The sequence below is a fragment of the Ruditapes philippinarum genome, unplaced genomic scaffold (assembly GCF_026571515.1).
Source record: "Ruditapes philippinarum isolate M1 unplaced genomic scaffold, ASM2657151v2 ctg6396_1_1_1_1, whole genome shotgun sequence".
Taxonomy (NCBI): domain Eukaryota; kingdom Metazoa; phylum Mollusca; class Bivalvia; order Venerida; family Veneridae; genus Ruditapes; species Ruditapes philippinarum.
The window spans coordinates 68,080-90,889 of NW_026859113.1; the positions used below are offsets into that span (position 1 = coordinate 68,080).

The 22,810-nt window shown below is 33.3% G+C and overlaps 1 protein-coding gene across 4 annotated transcripts in view; it reads left to right on the forward strand.

Moving 5' to 3' along the window:
- LOC132755267 (uncharacterized) overlaps positions 1-13,907 on the forward strand; it is a 28,697-nt gene extending 14,790 nt beyond the window's left edge. For 3 of the 4 annotated variants that reach the window (XM_060746105.1, XM_060746106.1, XM_060746107.1), the window contains exons 5-12: positions 98-146; positions 2,179-2,280; positions 2,940-3,236; positions 6,644-6,762; positions 9,143-9,307; positions 9,681-10,056; positions 11,617-11,890; positions 13,399-13,906. In XM_060746105.1, the coding sequence (XP_060602088.1) occupies positions 98-146; positions 2,179-2,280; positions 2,940-3,236; positions 6,644-6,762; positions 9,143-9,307; positions 9,681-10,056; positions 11,617-11,890; positions 13,399-13,510 (1,494 nt within the window). In that variant the 3' untranslated portion in view covers positions 13,511-13,906. Of the gene's footprint in view, positions 1-97; positions 147-2,178; positions 2,281-2,939; positions 3,237-6,643; positions 6,763-9,142; positions 9,308-9,680; positions 10,057-11,616; positions 11,891-13,398 lie in introns of all 4 variants that reach the window. The other variant, XM_060746108.1, reaches the window with a different exon arrangement.
- Positions 13,908-22,810: the final 8,903 nt, after the last annotated feature.

Sequence of the window (22,810 nt, forward strand, 5' to 3'; positions counted from 1 at the left end):
TGCTGATCTGTATCTTATGGTATCTGTATCTTATGGTGTAAGAATATTTTTAAAATAAATTCAACAGGAAGAATAATTATAATATACTGTTTTTCAGACAAGTGTAAGACCGAAGTCAGCTGCTGAGACAAAGGCGTTACCTCTAGGTAATATATAAAATAATTGCTATAGATGTGTATAGAGGTTTTTATACCTATAAAACAGGCTTAGCTATCGGACCTTTCCCTGGTGTCAAATAATTAAATTTTTCCCATCTACAAGAACTAATTCTAAAACCTCCAAATTAAGGCTTAAAACATTTTTTTTTTACCACACATTGTGTTTTATACAGTAATAGAGTTTGAGGTGAACAAGTGATGTTTAAAGTGGATTGGTCTACAAATAAACAAATTTTCCGCAAGTATTTCAAATATTGCCAAGAACAACAGAAATGTCTCTATTGGATATTCTAAAGAAATAGTTTTTGAGAAAAAAAAAGATGCTGATAGAGTTCTAAGTGATTTAATACAAACTTTATGATGATAATTTTTTGTCCTAGAACAATTTAGTATACATGTATATAGAGGATATTGAATGAGTAATAACTTTATTGAACTATTTGAATAAAGTTGTGTTACGTGCGCCTCTGGCGAGTTCAATAAATTCAGTAATGAACTTACACAAATTTAATACTCTATTTATTATATATCTGAAAGAAAGACTGTTTAAAGTGAAAAAGAGTCATTTTTAGCTCGACTTTTCTATGAAAAGGGGAGCTATCCTACTCGCCCCGGCGTCGGCGTCGGCGTCGGCGTTAGCGTTAGCGTTGGCGTCACACCTTGGTTAAGTTTTTCGTACCACCCCACTTTATTTCAGAAGTATTACAAGTATGGCTTTGAAACTTACCATACTTGTTCACCATCATAACCTCCATCTACAGACAAGAGTACATAACTCTGTCAAGGTTTTTGACAGAATTATGGCCCTTTTTTGACTTAGAAAGTGTATTGAGCTTGGTTAAGTTTTTTGTACCACCTCACTTTATTTCAAAACCATTGGAGGTATTGCTTTGAAACTGACCATACTTGTTTACCATCACGACCTTCATCAACAGACAAGAGGACATAACTCTGTCAAGGTTTTTGACAGAATTATGCCCCTTTTTGACTTAGAAAATACATTGAATATGGGTAAAATCCACTTATTGCCTTAACCCTTTGAGATATTGCTTTGAAACTTTTAATGCTATTTCACATCATTACCCCCATCTGTACGCAAGAGAAGGTAACTCTGTCAAGGATTTGTTTTAAAAATTAAGGCCTTTTATCGACTTAGAATCTTGGTTAAGTTTTTTTGTACCACCTCACTTTATTTTCAAAACCATTGGAGGTATTGCTTTGAAACTGACCATACTTGTTTACCATCACGACCTTCATCAACAGACAAGAGGACATAACTCTGTCAAGGTTTTTGACAGAATTATGCCCCTTTTTGACTTAGAAAATACATTGAATATGGGTAAAATCCACTTATTGCCTTAACCCTTTGAGATATTGCTTTGAAACTTTTAATGCTATTTCACATCATTACCCCCATCTGTACGCAAGAGAAGGTAACTCTGTCAAGGATTTGTTTTAAAAATTAAGGCCTTTTATCAACTTAGAATCTTGGTTAAGTTTTTAGTACCAGTCCACTTTTTGACTGAACTGTTTGAGATATTAATTTGAAAGTTGGAATACTTGTTTACAATCATGATTCCCAAACATGTCCAGGAGAAGGTAATTCTGTCAAAGATTTTATTTGAATTATGGCCCTTAACTGTCAATGTTTTGTATTATAGGCAAGCACTAAAAAAGTCGAGCGCGCTGTCTTACGGACAGCTCTTGTTCATTGGCCTATAGTATAATGCTAATATTTAGGGCATTTTAACGCTATGTTTATATAATGCATATGGTGTCACCTTAATATTTTTGAAAAGCCGTGCAATACCATTTTTACAGAGTCGCAAAAGCGTAGATGAATTTAGATATGTAATATTGGATCATATATCTCACTTTACCAACAACATCCTGGATCCGTATATAATTTTTCTGCAGTTACTTGTCATATCTGGTAGTTAATTATATTTATGGTATTACAGACCTTCCATTATGGACCAACTCACTTTAAAACAACTATTTATTTTCATGTATTTTACAGCAGTTCCAAAGACAAAGCTAGAAACAAGAAGACCTGAACCAGTCCGTCATTTATCATCGGCCATCAGTCATCCACATCCGGTCAGACATGTTGCGAGACGTGGTAGGTATTTAGGCAAAAAGGTTACCTAAGATTTGCTTATAATTTATTAACACTTTAAAGATTTTAGCAAATCACTGGTATTTATTTTACCCCATTTATCTCCCCTTAAACACTTTGAAAATATGAGTGGTTATTTTTTACTGGTTTATCTCCCCGTTTTATACCCTATGATACAAATTTAATTTTGTTGATATGTATTGGCTAATCTGGAGGCATGCAACTTTAATTGGCAAGTTAGATATTTTATAACTTTATTATAAAGCAATGACATATTTTTTTCTCAATGAAAAGATCGAAAGGTTGGTCATGACTTTGACAAAGTTGAATACTATGTTGAAATTTTTTCTTGAGCAAATCTTGCATTCCATAATGAATAAATTAACTTTTTTTGACAAATTGTTAAACCCTAGGAGTCATGGTAGTTAAAATGAATGGTTACCCATTTCTATCCCCCTGGGCCTGGCATAGTGGTAGGAGTTGGGAGGTACATGGTATGCAAACAAAAGGTGTCTCATTAAGTCAGAAATGTTTGGCCCTCTCATTAGGGGTGACACTATAAAAAACAAGACCTTTACCTTACAGTATGGGATAATATGTGTTTTATGAATGTATCATATAAATATTGTTGATATGGAGTTGTCTTCTCTTATTTCATGTAGAGTCAACAGAGTCGTCGGCGTCTTCAGATCATAGCGACTCTGTTCCCCGACCAATTCTCTCCGTCCATAATGGGACCGCGAAGTTGATGAATAAACATGTCAGCATACAGTCACCAAGGGAGGTAAACCATATCTCACCAAGACAAGGTTCATTACCACAGGGCTTACCACAGGGCGGACCACAGTGGCAGTTTGAAGATACGCCAGAAGATCTTGATGATGTCAAGTCACATTTTATGACTCCGAGCGTCAAGAAAGTGTGCACAAGATCAATAGAAATGGTCACCATGCCTCAAGGTAATATAGAAACTGATTCATGAATAGTAAGACAATCATTTTAATACATTCCTAGAGGGATATTTTGGTTATGTACCTTCTACCAAGTCACAATATGATGTGTATTTTGATTTGATATACATAGAGGGTATTTCTGGGGTGGCTGGATAAATTTTCAATCCTTGAGAAATTTCTCAGTGACAATTTGTCATTTGCTTCAGAAATCTGGTATTAAAAGTAGTCGGTAACATAAGGAGATATTGATCAGTAAGTTATTTAGGAAAGTCAGTTGAGAAGACACACGGTCAAGTTATGAAAAATTGTCTTAAAATTGGTGTAAAGCAAAACAAACAAGGTATCAATGTATGATCACATTTAGTGATCAGGACAGAAAAAAAAATCAATTTTGATGCTTTTAAGCTTGACTGTACGAAGTATATGGAGAGCTGTCCTACTCGCCCGGGTGTCCGCTTAAAGTTTTGGTGCAGTAAAATGTTTTTCACTATAACTTTTTCATTTTTTCAGGTATCAACTTCAAACTTTAGATATATGTTCCTTATCATCAACCACATCTTATGTGATAAAGTGCATAACTTTAGCTTCAATATTTTCAGATTTATCTCCCCTTGAACTGAGAATTTTCCTTAAAAAAATACTATTTTTAGCTCTCCTGTCACAAAGTGACAGGGTGAGCTTTTGTGATCGCTTTTCGTCCGGCGTCCGTCCGGCGTCCGTCCGTCCGTAAACTTTTACTTTAAATGACATCTCCTCATTAACCACTAAGCCAATTTCATCCAAACTTCACAGGAATGTTCCTTTGGTGGTCACCTTTAAAAGTTGTTCAAAGAATTTAATTCCATGCAAAACTCTGGTTGCCATGGCAACCGAAAGAAAAAACTTTAAATATCTTCTTTTAAAAAAACATAAGAGCTAGAGCTTAGATATTTGGCATGAAACATCTTCTAGTGAGTGTCTACCAAGTTTGTTCAAATAAAAGCCCTGGGGTCAAAATTGGCCCCGCCCCGGGGGGTCATTGATTTTCCCTATATGCATATAGTAAAAACTTAAAAAATCTTCTTTTAAAGAACCCAAAGAGCTAGAGCTAAGATATTTAGCATGAAACATGTTCTAATGGGTGTCTACCAAGTTTGTTCAAATAAAAGCCCTGGGGTGAAAATTGGCCCCGCCCTGGGGGTCATTGATTTTTCCTATATGCATATAGTAAAAACTTAAAAAATCTTCTTTTAAAGAACTCAAAGAGCTAGAGCTTTGATATTTGGCATTAAACATCTTCTAGTGAGTGTCTACCAAGTTTGTTCAAATAAAAGCCCTGGGGTGAAAATTGGCCCTGCCCCGGGGGTTCATTGATTTTCCCTATATGCATATAGTAAAAACTTAAAAAATCTTCTTTTAAAGAACCCAAAGAGCTAGAGCTAAGATATTTAGCATGAAACATGTTCTAATGGGTGTCTACCAAGTTTGTTCAAATAAAAGCCCTGGGGTGAAAATTGGCCCCGCCCCGGGGGTCATTGATTTTCCCTATATGCATATAGTAAAAACTTAAAAATCTTCTTTTAAAGAACTCAAAGAGCTAGAGCTTAGATATTTGGCATGAAACATCTTCTAGTGTGTGTCTACCAAGTTTGTTCAAATAAAAGCCCTGGGGTCAAAATTGGCCCCGCCCCGTGGGGGTCATTGATTTTCCCTTATATGCATATAGTAAAAACTTAAAAAATCTTCTTTTAAAGAACCCAAAGAGCTAGAGCTAAGATATTTAGCATGAAACATGTTCTAATGGGTGTCTACCAAGTTTGTTCAAATAAAAGCCCTGGGGTGAAAATTGGCCCCGCCCCGGGGGTCATTGATTTTCCCTATATGCATATAGTAAAAACTTAAAAATCTTCTTTTAAAGAACTTTAAGAGCTAGAGCTTAGATATTTGGCATGAAACATCTTCTAGTGTGTGTCTACCAAGTTTGTTCAAATAAAAGCCCTGGGGTCAAAATTGGCCCCGCCCCGGGGGGTCATTGATTTTCCCTATATGCATATAGTAAAAACTTAAAAAATCTTCTTTTAAAGAACCCAAAGAGCTAGAGCTAAGATATTTAGCATGAAACATGTTCTAATGGGTGTCTACCAAGTTTGTTCAAATAAAAGCCCTGGGGTGAAAATTGGCCCCGCCCCGGGGGGTCATTGATTTTCCCAATATGCATATAGTAAAAACTTAAAAAATCTTCTTTTAAAGAACTCAAAGAGCTATGGCTAAGATATTGAGCATCAAACATGTTCTAATAGGTGTCTACCAAGTTTGTTCAAATACAAGCCCAGGGGTCAAAATTGGCCCCGCCCCGGGGGTCATTGATTTTCTTTATATGTGTTTAACAAAAACTTTAAATCTTCTTTGAAAAAACCCAAATAGCTAGAGTTTAGATATTAAGCATGAAACATTTTCTAGTAAGTGTCTACAAAGTTTGTTCAAATAAAAGCCCTGGGGTCAAAACTGGCCCGGCCCCAGGGGTGTCATTGTTTTGAACTATATGTGTATAGTAAAAACTTAAAAAAAATCTTTTTTTAAAAAGCCCAATGAGCTAGAGCTTAAATGTTTAGCATGAAACATCTTCTTATGGGTGTCTACCAAGTTTGTGCAAATAAAAGCCCTTGGGTTAAATTGGCTCTGCAACGTTGGGGGGGGAGGGGGGGGGTTGGGGGTCCTATATACAGGTGAGCGACCTCAGGGCCATCATGGCCCTCTTGTTCACTTTTACTTCTTTATTTTTAAGGGATCAACTTCATACTTCAAATATATGTTCCTTATCATCAACCACATGTCATGTGACAAGGTTCATAACTCTAGCACCAATATTGCAAGAATTATCTCCCCCATGAACTTGAACTTTTTTTACTTGAAAAATGTTTTTTTTTTACTATAACTTTTTTTGTTTTAAAGGTACCTACGTCAAACTTCAAATACTTATTACTTATCATCAATTCCATCTTATGTGACAAGGTTCATAACTCTTTAAGCAACACTTTCAGATTTATCTCTCTTTGAACTTAGGATTTTCTTTAAGAAATATTATAACTTCTTTACTTTTTAAGGTATCTACTTCAAACTTCAAATATATATTTCATATCATTACACACATGTTGTGTGACAAGGTTCATAACTTTAGTGTGACTATTTCCAGAATTGTTCCCCCTTGAACATGGAATTTATGTTAACAAATGTTATTTTATTACTATAGCTTAATACATAATTATACATAAGTTATTTTTCTTTCATAGTTTTGTCTTCCTTACTGTGTCCAGTATTTTATTAGTGGAGTTTCGCTGTCTCCTGTGACAGCCCTTGTTTTTCTCAACTGGAAACTCATTAGTTACATTTCCAAAATCAGTAGAAAATAGATTATATTTGATTTTACTTGGCAGGTGATTATGACGATTTAGACAGAGATACCAGTATTGTAGAGATTCAGGCTCGCACCAGGGACTCCCTGTTACAATCACCTGTGTCTACCTCAAATCTTGACATCACCAGTCTGTATCAGGTAAATTTAGTGTTTCTTTCTCCCCATTAACTCTTTGTCTTCAGATTTTTTTGTTATGAATTTCCCTTGCTTTGAATTTGATCAGTCCATTCTCAGTTTATGGGGTTTTAGTATCAAAATACAAGAAATTGAGATACTAATAGTATAGAGACTGGTGAGACTACAGGCTGGTCTGGGTCTGTACTGGTGGCATATTGAAGATTAAGGTGAATCACTTGGTTCGACCAGGATTAAGTGTTAATTTGAACAATGTGTGAACTGGCCAAGCTTTGTGCATCTCATTTAATTCCAGTAGTTTAATTAAGGGTTAAACAAGTCATTTTTTATTTTCCCATTTTGATACTTAGACAGAAACAATGTCATTATTACTTAAAATTTAAAAGAGAAACTGACAAAGAAGAATTTTGATATATTATAGATAAATGTATATCAGCTGTTGGATTCTACATGTGAGAAAGCTATCCAGCTACCTTATGGAACATCAGTGGTTCTAGTCAGGTGCCCAATTGTGCCTGAAACAAGGTGAAAAATGTTTCAAATGTCATAGACACATAGACTCAATTTGCTAATGTGAATTTTTATGCCCCGCCATAAAATGGCTGGGTATATAGTGTTACCCTGTTCTGTCATTCCGTCCTGTCATTCCGTCATCATCAGTTTCCGTTCATTATCTTAGTAACGGTTGAACACATTCAACTCAAATTTGACATATGGATATAGCATGCGAAAATACAGGTCAAGCTCGAATTTGGTCATGGTCCGATGATTTTGGCAAAGTTATTCCCCTTGATAAAATTTTCAGTTTCTGTTCATTATCTCCCCAACAGGTGTACACATTCAACTCAAATTTGACATATGGATACAGTGTTTTTTTTTCACCAAAATATTCGGCGAAATTCTCCCCATTCCCCCCTCAAAAAAGTATGTTTTTTTCCCCCCTCAAAGCTGAAATTTCCCCCTATAATATTGCAGCCCAAATTTGCCTGCAATGAATATCATTTTTTTGCAACTAACTGCCGAAAAATGCTTTATTTTATGCCTGTAAGACTTACTGTTAAGCAAGGTTTTTCATATAGGTAAGGGTAGCTACTCCTGGTATCCCAACAAGTTTATCATGTGACACATCAATATTTTAGATCCGTATAAAAATCCCCTCCTATTGCATTTTTCCCCCTCCAATGGGCACCGACCCCCTTCCCCCAAAAGTGAAAAAAAACACTGGGATAAGTCAAAGGAATGCGCAAATCAAGATCGAATTTGGTCATGGTTCAATGATTTTTGGCAGAGTTATGCCTCTTTCACTTTGAAAATAATATGAAATTTTCAGTTTTCGTTCATTATCTTCCCAACGGTATTACACATTCTACTCAATATGGCATAATTATGGATACGTCAAAGGAATGTGCAGGTCAAGTTTGAATTTGGTCATGGTTCAATGATTTTTGGCAGAGTTATGTCTCTTTCACTTTGAAAATAATATGAAATTTTCAGTTTCCGTTCATTATCTCCCCAACGGTATTACACTTTCAACTCAAATTTGACATATGGATACGTCAAAGGAATGCACAGCTCAAATTTGGTCATGGTTTGATGATTTTTGGCAGAGTTATCCCCCTTTCACTATGAAAATAATGTGAAATTTTTAGTTTCTGTTTTTTATCTCCCCAACGGTATTTCACATTCAACTCAAATTTAATAAATGGATATGTTGAAGGAATGTGCAGGTCAATTTTGTATTTGGTTATGGTTCGATGATGTTTGGCAGAGTTATGCCCCTTTCACTTTGAAAAAAAGGAAATTTTCAATATCCGTTTATTATCTCCCAAATAGTTGTACATATTCAACTCAAATTTAATATATGGATATGTCATAAGAAAACTCTGGTCAAGTTGGAATTTGGTCATGGTTTGATGATAGCTGACAGAGTTATCCCTCTTGAACTTTGAAAAAAATCAGAAATTTTTAGTTTCCGTTTATTATCTCCCCAATGATTGTACACATTGAACATAAATTTGACATATAGATACATCTGAGGAATAAGCAAATCATGTTCGAATTTGGTTGTGGTTCAATGATTTTGGACAAAGTTATCTCTCTTGAAGGTTAGAAAAGTTTTGAATTTTCAGTTTCAGCACTCATACTTTTGTGTAATGTATGTAGTCATTATTTTGGCTACAAAAATGCAATATGCAATTTACAAAAGGTTAACACTGAATAGTTTCAGTACCTTGAACTTTGTATAAAAATGCAAACAAATTTGGAACTAAATATTGTGACATCTGAAATTTTGGCTGCATGCGGTGGCATCTGTGTTGTGACGACAAAAAAAAAAAAAATAAGACGTGAAAAATACAGAAAATTATACCTGTTTCTTTTGCAGACAGTTGAGGCTTTATCAAGTCAGGTGATGATGATTGCTCGGAACCAGCAGGCTGGGGGTAATGTTGCGACCGATGGGAAATTAGATGAAGCTGTATCCAAAATAGAAAATCTCACTGCAAGGCTGCTTCTATTGGAAAACAGAATGTCCATCATTGAGGCCAAGGTAAGATTGTGAAAATTTAACTTGTTACCTGCTGAATTTGTGTAATAGATTTGCTCACATTTGAATTTGGAACAGGTCTCCACCAATAACATGTGTACAATTATCAGATCATTTGCTCTCTCTGTATCCCAATGATAATCAATTTTATTGAATCAATTGACCCTTAATTGAAAAGCGTTGCAATGCTTTTTACTCAAATTGGCCCTAAAAATGCATAAAAAATTGATTATCATTTTAGTATGGCACATATTATCTATTACAAAGTTTTCTATTAAGTGTGTCAGTTGATTTATGAAAGAATTTCAAGTTTTATGATGTAAGGCTATGAGACCTCAGTGGAGTTCTTTTAATATTGTAATAACATTAATTGTAGATGGACACTATACAAGTGTCTACCAACTCAGTGAATTCACATTCCACTTCCAACCATGTTACATTAGTCAACAACCAGTCAAATATGCGACCTTCTCATGCAAAACCAACAGGGAACCAGTCATCACCAGAAAAGCAACCTTCAAAACAGTCTTTTCCAGCCAGACAACCTACAAACCAGTCAAAACCTGATTATCCTCTTAAAGAAAACAGCTATCTGCAGCCGGAAGTGAAACCTGTATCACAAGACATTTTACAGTCTGATATGTTAAATGAAAAGTATGTTTTCACAAGAGATAGGGGTCAAGGAGACAACAAAATGGACCAGTCAAACATAGACCAGACTGGACTTTTCTCAGGACCAGGCAATTCTTTTGGTATAGTTAAATTAACATTATTATATTGTAGCATAAATAAATATATTTTAGCTTGACTATTCGATAATAATAAGTAGGGCTATTGTAGTCACCTGAGCGTCGGCGTAACCACTTATGTTAAAGTTTTTGTAATACCTCAAATATTTTCAAAGTCCATTGACATATGGCTTTTAAACTTTGCACACTTACAAGTCATCATGACCCCAACCTGTAGACAGGAGGAGGTAACTCTATGAAGCATTTTGACAGAATTATGCCCCTTTTTCGACCTAGAATTTACGTTTAATTTTTTGTAATACCTCAAATATTTCCAAAGTCCATTGACATATAGCTATGAAACTTTGCACACTTGTACACCATCATGTCCTCAACCTGTAGACAGGAGGAGGGAACTATTTCAAGATTTTTGACAGAATTATGCTCCTTTTTCAACTTAGAATTTATGCTAAAGTTTTTGTAATACCTCAAATATTTTCAAAGTCCATTGACATGTGGCTTTGAAACTTTGCACACTTGTTCACCATCATGACTGGAGGAGGGAACTCTTTCAAGCTTTTTGTCAGAACTATGCCCCTTTTTCAACTTTGAATTTATGTTAAAGTTTTCATACCACCTCAGATATTTTTCATATTCTATTGACATCTGGCTTTGAAACAAGTTGAATTTTTTTACTTTTCTTTGAGAGCATAATAGGACTCTCTCCAAGGCCTATAACTGTATTTTGAATTCATAGAAAAATTTTGCCCCTTTGTTAACTTAGACAATTTTACATTATCAAAGCTCTTTTACAATCAAGCACTAAGAATAGTCAAGCATTGCTGTCCTCCCGCTCTTGTTTTAAATTAACTCTTTTTTGGGGGGTGGGGTGGGGGGGGGTAAAATTTTGAGATTTAATCTGCAAACATTCTTAAAAGTTCATAATGCCCAAGAAATTATTTCGTTTTAATTTCTCAAAAAACTGTATTTTTGATATTTTGTTACAGTTTCCAAAAATATACTTTTCTATACATTACCGGGTAACTATCTTTTGCACCTTAAGCTCTGTTGGCAATTAGTATAATTAAAGGGAATTAGTATTTTGTGTTTTGCTACCTTTACTTCACATAACTGCATGTTCAGTGCTACCGTTTCTGTTGTAAAACATCTAACACAAGCTCTGAAACCATTTTATAACATTATTAAACACATGTTTAAAGAACTAAAAGCTATGGATTTCTGACGCATAATGTGCCTTTAAATGGACTTTTCCAGTTTCTATTTTTGTAGTTTCCAATATCAATTTGGGAATGTGATAATAAGTACAATACAGGAATATATTTGGACTGGTACTCAGGCCAATATGATTTCTTCAGCTACAAGTTTGGTCTGGTCCAGATATATTCCTGTATTGTATAGTTGAATGTAAAGTAACCTATAAATCTTGAACAAGAAGTGATGGTCCATCAACAGATACTTATTCCTTTCTATAGATCTGAGCTTCTCTCTTTGGTATATATTTTATACATATCTCTATTAAAGGGAAGAAAAATTTCTTTTGTATGTTTATTGTAATATTTTCAGCTGAAGAGCTACGAGCAATGGGTGTCAGCCAGAAAGGCCAGATTAAAGAAACCACAGATTTTTCATTAAACTACTCTCCTATACGAAGAGTCAATAATGGTATAGTAGGGTCAACCATGTCCGCCAATGAGGATACTTTCGCTTTAGAAACAGAGGACGACGCTCGACGGGCTAGTACACCAACATTTGGCGGAACATTTTATGGAGAAAATTCTTTACAATGCGACATTTCACATGTGGAGATTAAAGATACTGTGTCGAGAATTCATAATATGTAAGTGACAACTTGAGATTTTGTAACAAAAGGTATCTTTCTGTATAATATGGTTAAATTATAGATACTTCAGCTTAAGTATATAAGAAATTTATGAGACTATGATTTATTAAAAATTATCATACCACCAGTTAGGTTTTGTTTGCAGCTTAATTTCTCATTAACTGTTAAAGGTATTCACACATACTGATGAGTGGATAATTCTGCGTGTCAAAAAGTTATCGTATTTAAAATTCCATACTTTTCATGTCAGGAATCTTGGAAGAGTAGAATTTAATGACAAGTTGGTTGATATTTATGCTAATGGAAATTTTAGCGATTTTCACAAATTCATGAAATTGGCCAATACAGTTCGACCTAGATTATGCGACAACCCTTTATTCGAATACCCTGCATTATCTGATTTTAATTGGCGGTCTTGTTTTTGTCTCTTTATAAATCAATATAAAAACAAGCGTTTTTAAAAAATTATCCGAATACCTCCTATTTTTCGATGTAAAATTTCGGTCCCGATTATACAATTATGAAAGAATTTCACACCTATTTTTTTCGAAGCCAGGCTAATTGGCACAGATCCACTCTCTGATCGTTCTACTTGTTAAAGACTTTCAACAGTCATGTGTGGATTTAGACAATCATGATAATTACCCTTTGCATGTTCTTTAATCAACTGAAATTACAGAAAATAAAAATCTATCTACTGTTTCCGATGTTGTTACTGTTATTGCTTGAAGATGACAGCTGTAATTTTTGTATTTTTTAAATATTCGTCAAAACATCCAAAAGATTTGTTTCATTAATTGTAACGCTACCTTAACCACTTATACAGTACCTCTGAGGAAACAATAAATAACTCTGGCATGGATTATATACCGAGCTACATGTATATCTCTTAGCTTAGCTCTTGTTTTAAGCACAGAGAAAGATTGCAAATTTTGGCAAGTCATTTTCTCAAGATAAAATCAGAAATATATTCATATGAGTACTGTGGCTATTTACTTCTAGATCATTGTTTTATACTTTGTCATAGAAAGCAATGGGAACTGTAAAATATGGTTTTAACTATGCATTATTTCAGGATAAAGTAAGCAATAGGTCATGTAAGGGGCCAAGTGGTTAATGTCTTTGAGATTTCAAATCATTTGTCTGTCACTGCAGTGCCTTCTTTCATGTGAGAAACTATCCAGCTAGCTTACTTAAGGTTAGTGGTTCTACTCAGGTGTCAGTTTGCGCCTGAAATAATGCACTGAGGAGCACCTTAGGTCTTCTCCACCAGTAAAGCTGGAAAGTTGCCATATGACCAATACCATGTTGGTGTGACATAAAACCAAACCCCCAAAAAATGTAATGTAAGATAAGAACTTAAAGAGACTCTTTGGTCCTCAGTGGAGTTCCTTTAATTATTTCAGGATAAAGAAAATAATAGATCATGTTAGATATTGCTATAAATGATTTCAGGATAAAATTAACAATAGGTCATGTAAGGTATGGATTATAATTTTTTTCAGGATGAAAGAAACAACAAAGATGATGAAAGAACAAGCTGTAGTGCACCCAGTTCAGAGAGGAGCTGAACAGCCTGATGTTGTGCAGCCACCAGAGGTCGACAGTATCAACTGAAATAGTGTTACTATTTACAAAATATTTTGTTATAACACAATTTAGTGCTGTAAAATAAAAATGCCAGTGCTGTAATCAAAGCTATAATAAACAAATCAGCACAGTGATTAAACAAATAAGTTCCAAGTAATATGAACATAATAATGCTGCAATGGAAACAAACCAGTGTTGTAAATTGAACATGACAATGTTGTAATATAACCTAACCAGTGCTGTGATATTAGCAAAGCACAGCTCTAAAGTAAACAATTCAGTGCTGTAAATAACTAACCAGTGTTATAATATAGACAAACTTATTTAGCAAATTTAGCATGAAAATTAAACTCATCAGTGCTATAATTTAAACATATCATTGTTGTAATATAGACACATTAGTGCTGTTATATAGACACATTAGTGCTGTAATATAGACACATTAGTGCTGTAATATAGACACATTAGTGCTGTAATATAGACACATCGGTGCTGTAATATGGACACATCGGTGCTGTAATATGGACACATCGGTGCTTTAATATAGACACATTAGTGCTGTTATATAGACACATTAGTGCTGTAATATAGACACATTAGTGCTGTAATATAGACACATCGGTGCTTTAATATAGACACATTAGTGCTGTAATATGGACACATCGGTGCTGTAATATAGACACATCGGTGCTGTTATATAGACACATTAGTGCTGTAATATAGACACATTAGTGCTGTAATATAGACACATTAGTGCTGTAATATGGACACATCGGTGCTGTAATATAGACACATTAGTGCTGTAATATGGACACATCGGTGCTGTTATATAGACACATCGGTGCTGTTATATAGACACATTAGTGATGTAATATAGACACATTAGTGCTGTAATATAGACACATCAGTGCTGTAATATGGACACATCGGTGCTGTAATGTAGACACATTAGTGCTGTAATATAGACACATTAGTGCTGTAATATAGACACATTAGTGCTGTAATATGGACACATCGGTGCTGTAATATAGACACATTAGTGCTGTAATATAGACACATTAGTGCTGTAATATAGACACATTAGTGCTGTAATATAGACACATTAGTGCTGTAATATAGACACATTAGTGCTGTAATATGGACACATCGGTGCTGTAATATAGACACATTAGTGCTGTAATATAGACACATCAGTGCTGTAATATAGACACATTAGTGCTGTAATATAGACACATTAGTGCTGTAATATAGACACATTAGTGCTGTAATATAGACACATTAGTGCTGTAATATAGACACATTAGTGCTGTAATATAGACACATTAGTGCTGTAATATAGACACATTAGTGCTGTAATATAGACACATCAGTGCTGTAATATGGACACATCGGTGCTGTAATATGGACACATCGGTGCTGTAATATAGACACATTAGTGCTGTAATATAGACACATTAGTGCTGTAATATAGACACAACAGTACTGAAATATTTACCCTTTTTTAAGGTTTAGAATTTTGTGATTAAGAAAGTTATACTATAAATCTTGTTTTGGAAAGGGAAGAACTCATGTAAAACAAAGTTTTGGTTATATATTTTGTGAAGAATTGATGTTAACTGTTATGGGAACAAAGTTTTTTATCCAGGAGGATTTGAAATACACTTTATTTAGCTTTATATGCAAGTTATAAAAGTCTGCAGAGAGGAAAAAATGTGATGGTCAAAGCGAAATACTATAGACTGATAGTGTAAAATCAGGACCCTGTCTTATGCGGGGGTCCATCTTACATCTGAGTAATTTTGGTAAATATCACCAACACTGTGATACAATCAATTTAACAGCAGATGTCATGAAGAACTGTCTAAAAAAATTATGTAATTAGGTAATTTCAAATGATGTATGAGTTTTGAGCTTGGTTAATAGATACCACCAGTGTGTGTGTCACATCAGTTGAATACACAGAATTATATATATATATATATATAAATTTTTTTTTGTACTTATTTGTTAAGTTATGTAATATATGTAGATGTATGATGATACTGCTTTTGTTGTTTGTGTATACTGTAAAGATGATGATGATTTGCGATTGATGATGTTGATGATAACATCAGGATTAGAAAAAAATCATTTGTATCTAAGGGAGGCAACTCTCACACAATATCTATTTAGTCCAGTCAGAGTGATTGTTACTGAGTATGATGTGTCTTGAATAAAATGTATGTAATTTTTGATCGGTCAAATCTTAAATTTTTGGTTGAGATTGGATTGGAAAGGTTTGTTAATCATTACAGTTTTGTTATTCTTTTCTGGTTAGTCACTTTTTTGGCAAAAAAAAAAGACGTAATTTAAGACTGACATGTAAACCTTTGAAAGTCTGAAGAAAATAAAATGATATCTTTGCATGATATCTTTGCATGATTACTTCCTTTTGTGTAAATTCATTTTAAACTTCTGTTTATCAACTTCAACCATAACAGAGCTAGATATTGTAGTTTGTAAGTTTAAACATATTTATTTAAGCTTGATTGTGTAACAAGTTTTTGCAAATTAATTTAATTAATATCACTTTAGAGTTGGATCCTGGAACTTAGCAGTACTGGTGTCATATAAAAAAACATGTCCAAAGAAGGGCTTGAACCTATGATTCCTGGATTGAGAGGAAGATAACCACTAGGCCACCACTGCCCTTCTGATTGTATATAAAATGAACTTGTCCAACTTCTATTCTGAACAGATGCAATTTTCAATTGAACATTCAAAATAAGATTTGACTGAACAGACCATGATCAGACAGCATTGATGCGTCAGCTGATCTTATTCTACACTGATTGCAGGAATAATTTGAGTTGCCACCAGCTGGCTCTAGTATTACATAGTACCATCAACAATAGCCAATAAACTATGTGTTGAAGTCTTCATCGGCTTTCTTATAAAGAGTTGATTAGCTTAATTTTGATGCAAAATTGAACCTTATTTTATTCAATCTATGTCTGTTTTTAGAACTAATCTGTACTTGCATCAAGTATGTACCATTTTATTTCAGTGTGTTATTGTTCATCTGTATTGCTATTCAGAAATTAGAAGAGTCATGAAAAAGGAGTCATAAGTCAAGATTCTGTCTTTGAAATTTAAAATTGTCTCAGTTTTGGTCTTAAGACTGATTTCAGACTTTGGACTTTCTAAACACAGCTCGGTTTATTTGTAAAGTATTATGATTTAATGCATTGCTAAATGTGATAATGAATAATATTTATGTGATGAATAATTTTTTGTTACACATCACTGTTTTCTATTTGGAAGTGCCTGCTTAAATTCTCTAAGCCATATAGTTTGTTGTATTTTATTGTCTAAGGTTGTTGTACTGTTATTTTTTCATAAAAATATAGATTATTGTTGAACCATATATTTGAATACTTTATGTAGTAGATAATTTATCTTGTTATTTAAATTTCATATGCCATTTTGTATTACATGTGTAATAAACATTTTAAAATATATGAAGGTTTTGATAGTGAACGTTTTTCTATAGTTGTCTTAATTTGATATATGTTTGTCAGGGACATGAAGATACAGGTACGTTTCTGTTATCTATAAACGTTTATCTGGAATTGTGTATACATATACATGTATGTACGTCATGTATATCCTGAAAATATAAATGATTCCATTTCAGTGTATTCTTAATGTACAAATGAATTGTGATAAGATTAATTAGCTAATTGATTAATAATCAATCGCATGACGGTGTATAATACATGTATATTGTAAATGTTCAGGCAAAAATCGCAATTCTCAGCCACTGAAATATTATAAACTTTGCGTGAATCAGCATTCGAGACGGACGCCAACTTGGCTTGTGTTATCTCCCTTGATTAATAAGACATGCTCGTCATAGTTGTCTCCCTGTACACCGTTTTACACGTTTAAAAAATATTTTTCCTTCTCAATAAATTTCTGTATGCTATATTTTCTGATATTTTAGCGGTGAAATGAATATACAAATGGTCAAGTTTGATAAATAACCGGTTGTCTATAATTTGAATTGCACATAGACGTTTTAAAACCCGTTTAATCCAAAACGTTCTCTAATAAACATTAGAAATGGTCATAAATGTACCTTAATATGAAATACACCTCTTTATTCAGAATAGAAAATTATATTTGCTGCAAAATTTAGGCAAAGACTGAAGATTTTCTTTTCTCACAATTGCTGAAAAAAAGATGCAGGTCCAGGACTTTTAATCAGATGGGTCTTAAATAAACAATTTGGCTGTTCAATGACTTTACCCGAGTGGTCTAAAAAAAAACGTTGTATTGATAAATTCAGGTTTTTGTTTAATTAACTTAGGCTCGTATCGAAATATCAGAAGCGTCGCACTCTATTCTGAATTTCGTATATCCTGAATCCCTACTCGCTCCACTAAATTTTTGACAGACCAGTCTTAATACCTGTAATATGTGACGAGGCATCATGCTAATTTATCTCTCTTTTATACCTAATACTGTAAATGACCACCTCCTAATTCAAGGCAAGATCAGTCCATCATATATGTACAGGGATTTGTGATTACAATGTTTTAGAACAGAGTACGTGTATTATTGTTGCTCTGCGTTTGACTTCTGAGAATACGAGCTTCCAGATTGTTCTACGTGTAAAAAATCGTTCAATTCTTAGAAGTACCTGTTCGAAATTTGAACTTGGTGGGAAACTATCGTATCTACTTGTTTATCTATAATTAAATACAGTCAGCTCACACCGAGGTGTAGTAATATTGGCAGGCATGCATTCTGTTCAAGGAATCATTCTGGAATCAATTATGATATGAACATTATATTTGTATCTTTTGTTTTACCTGAACTAGACGTTTGTAAGTGTTCAGCGTGTAGTCGGTGATATTGTTCGAATCTGGAACAATTTTCCCACAATAATTGATCAGTCATAACTCTGTGTTAAGAACACAGGAATTCTCGGGAACTTATCTTACATTCCCATGCAGAGTTATTGAACGGCGATAGGTATTTTTATAACACTGTGTTCATTCATACCTCTATCAGAGTCTTTCAAAATCAGGGTTTTTCAAAAAGAATTTCTATTTGAAAGATTATTCCAAAATGACATTAAAAGAAGTGAAGAATTACTATCGTATAAACATATATATGAAATTTCTTGTTTCTAATTACAGGCAAGTATAGACTATTTCTTAAAGCATCTTATATGTATACATTTGTTGTGATTAAAGTTGGCTTTATACTTTAATTATTAATATATGTCATTTCTGATTAAGTGGTCAAGGCCACTGACATCAAACCGCTGTTGGTGTCAGTCCCGCATTATATAAAAGATTGTAAAAATATAAATTATATCAAGATTTTCGCGTATAATTATCAAAAACAATATAACCTTTTGATAACATCCAGTTTTTTAATAATAATAATTCCAGTTTTTTAATAATAATAATAATAATAGTACTGTTAAAGTGAAAAGTTTACAAAGAATGAGATCATGATGAGAGGGGGGAAAAAGCAACAATAAGCACTAGTACACATCTAACAGTCGGGCAAAGTCGAAAAAAACAAACTAGCTCCTCGCCTGCTCTAAATACACACTTTACGGGAAAAGATACGAGTTATAAGAAATATTGGCACACATAATAAGAAGAATTATATGCTATGTGTATTCTGTAATTGATTACTGATCAGACGACCCTCGATTATTACGTCATCGCGCGTTTCGACAGATTGCGCGCGACGGGCGGCGCGTTTATTGAGACAATTGTGAAGATTATATCGTGTATATGGAAACGTACTCGCGTAATCATGGCTGATTTGGATAGATAATTATTTTCAGATTGCCTCACCACATGTGGTTACCTATGGAATGATGTCTTAGTACCCATCCAAAAATGCAACATGTACATGCGGGTGGGAATATTTGCGCATATCATTAATTATTATTCATGAATAAATCAATAAAATTATAATGCATAGGCCTAATGTCCCAGTTTTTATATTTTTATTTCTATATATTTGTCCAATAATTTTTACTTTAACTAGCAAGAAGGCAAGCTTTTGTCTGCGTATTCAGAATTAAAAGATACACTTTGCTCAAATTTGACATTAGAAAATATTGATAATTGCTACAAAGTCTCTTAGTACATATAAAATGAAAATATAATTTTTTTTTGAATTCACACATAGAGGATATGTTATGTTTACAATTCTGCGCACTTTAGGGGTCACAATATGAATATATTGTCATTATAAACCGGCTTTTTTAAAGAATTTACCAAATTTACTTGACCCATAATATGGAACGCAGCTTCCCATACATAGTTTTTTCAATCTTTTTAACAAATCAGACATATTTAATAAGAATTTCATAGATTTCAATACATTTCTGTGATTAGAATATTTTATTTAAGGATATGCATAGTAAACCTTTAATTACAACAACAATAAAAAAAATAATAAGGAGAAGAAGAAGAACGACGACGACAACAACAACAACAGCAACAACTACAAAATCATCATCAAAAACAACAACACTGATGTTATGTTTAAGAAGCAATTCTTTGAGAGTGATTTTATGTTCTAAATGGATACAAGTTCTCAGATAAACTGGGACTTAAAATGTATTCTTTTGTTCCAGAGATAAAAGAGCTTTACCTATCAATTACATTCTTTTTGTCTTATCAAATTGTTTGTTTGTTCTCAACTTTACAATTAGATAACACAGATCATTATCTGAATATTTCTTCAACTGGAATTCTCGTTCCGCACAACGATGTTTTTGATATACTTTAAGATTGTTTTATTTTGTATAGCCCCGCCTAAATATTTATGCAGGGATTTTAGTTGATGAAACTAGAGCGCAATATTCCCATTAGATCACACATATATACACAAAAATGCAAGGAAAACTCGTGCAAAGAGCATTAACTGTATGATTACCACTCAATGTCATGTTGATGTTACAGATTACAGGCATGGTGCCGTAATACCGTAAACTCTCGCGAGAGTGAAAGTTTACCGTGCAAATTAGATAAAAAAAACATTGGTTATAAGAGTTGTTTGACATATTTCGGGTTCAACGGCAGTTAGTAATTAAAATAAAATGCACACTTTGTAACCTTGGAATAGGCGATGAATTTCATTACTTACGCGTATTATCTACCGTAGAATTACTATACTTGAACAACAACACCACCACCACCAACAAAAACAACAACAAAAATGGAAAAAATCATTCTAAATCTGAATTTTCAAAACTGGGTCATATTCTTATTATTTTGTTTTATTTTAGATGTAAGGGATTATCTTTAAGAAATTTTCCATTGTTATTACACACATAACATACGAAACGGTTCATAATCTGGCGTTTATTTCAGAGTATACCAATCTGAATGTAATTATGCAAAAATGTTACGTTTCTCAAACATCCAAATGATAATAAGATTTACTTCTCAGGTGTTTCATATACCTCCCCCGTTGTTAAAACGTAGAGTTTTAATGTTAAATGTTATATTAAACTAAATCTATTCATCGATGCCTTTCATTCAAAATCATTTTCATAACCCTGGCAACTATAGACCCTTTAATAATCCCAAATCACATTGATATGCTTACGTAGAAATCGCCTTAAACATATAATAATGTATCACATTTCCTACCCAGTAACTGATGAAAGAAATATGCTAGTACAAATTTAGAAAACTGTTTGTGGTTTTTACAGTCATGGGGTTTACTAGCTGTATATGCATACATAAATACACGTATTTGAAAAGTTGTGCTCGAATAAAGAATGAAATAAACGAAAACGAATAAAAGTCCATTGTAGTTGATTATTATTATTATTATTATTATCATCTTTCGGTCGTCATATCCGGAATCATCTTAGTTTTCCTGTCAGATAAAAAAGTTTATTTTTGTAGGAATCATTGTAATTTCATAGAATATGTATATACTCATTATATAGTTATTGAATTTCACCGGATTGGATGAGAAAATAATAGTTTTGTCATATATTATCTCCTTCGTGTCAATCTGAACTGACACTAAAATACAAGACTATTTTGATATTACCAAGACATACGTGACGACTACACTGTTTCAATTTGAAAAACAAATTGTTGACGGTTAGTTCTACTTGTAATGCGCAATATGATATATTTAGGAATATTTACGCTACGTCAAAAAGTATGTCAAAAGCTTTTCGACATTGACCTAGTTATAATATGTCTATGGATTAAGACAGAACATCTTGGCAAAATGGCTTATCAACAAAAAATAAGTCTTACAGCGTGGGAGATTATTTTCCTTTGTCGATATACAATTGTTAAAGACATATTTTGCCCTGATAGCACTCGACTGAAGGTGCCGATCGTTAATTGATCTACGCAGATAAATGTTGTAAGTAATATGTGTACGCTAACACAGAGTCGTTCACATATGTTTTCTCCCCTAGTTTTCTCTCATCACCATTCTTTTTTTTTTATCTTACAGGGCTTTGTTTACTGTATACTACTTTTTGGATGTTAATGCGTGAATTCATTGCAAAATTCAAACATTATGTTTCAAAAAGGCGGAAAACCCCCTGTGATATCTTTGTTTTAATTCTTTTTAAAATAATTTTTAAAATTTATGTCTGTTCGAGAGTTTATTGTCAATAAACCTTTGTCTTATACATTGTAAAGGATGCCAATACAAAATTGTTTCTGCAAATAATGTCACAAAAAGTGGCAATATGAAAATCATACAATAAATTCTAATGTCAGATTTATAATTCTGTTTTCCACGACGTTAGACATATAAAGCATTTTAAAACACGACTGCCTCTATAATGCATTCTGCATACATCATTCGTATATATGTTTTTTATTTCAATTAATTCTTTTTTTAAAGTAGCATTATTTTTTTTGCCTTGCCAACATGTATTTGATACATTTTGAGATTCTTGCACTGTTTAAAATACATGTCTATACCATTTTTAAAGACTGATTGAATTTGTTTTTGTTACGAAGTGATTTTTTTTGTTCTTCAAATAAACTCTTTGAAGAGTTTTTTTTTCAATCACGAAGCATATTTTTGATTGTGAATCATTCAATTCGTAATCAATTGTTAAAGAAAGTTAAAAAAATAAGTTTTCGGCACTACCCGTCTCTTTCCTGTTAAGTTACAATTATGAATGAGAGACAAAACTTACCGATATTTATTTATTTTTATTTTACTCATATTCATTTTTCATTTATTATTGACCCTGGTCATACTATTCTTCAATTTGAATTGATTTTCGACGAAAAATAATGGATCTTAGCCAAAAGGGCG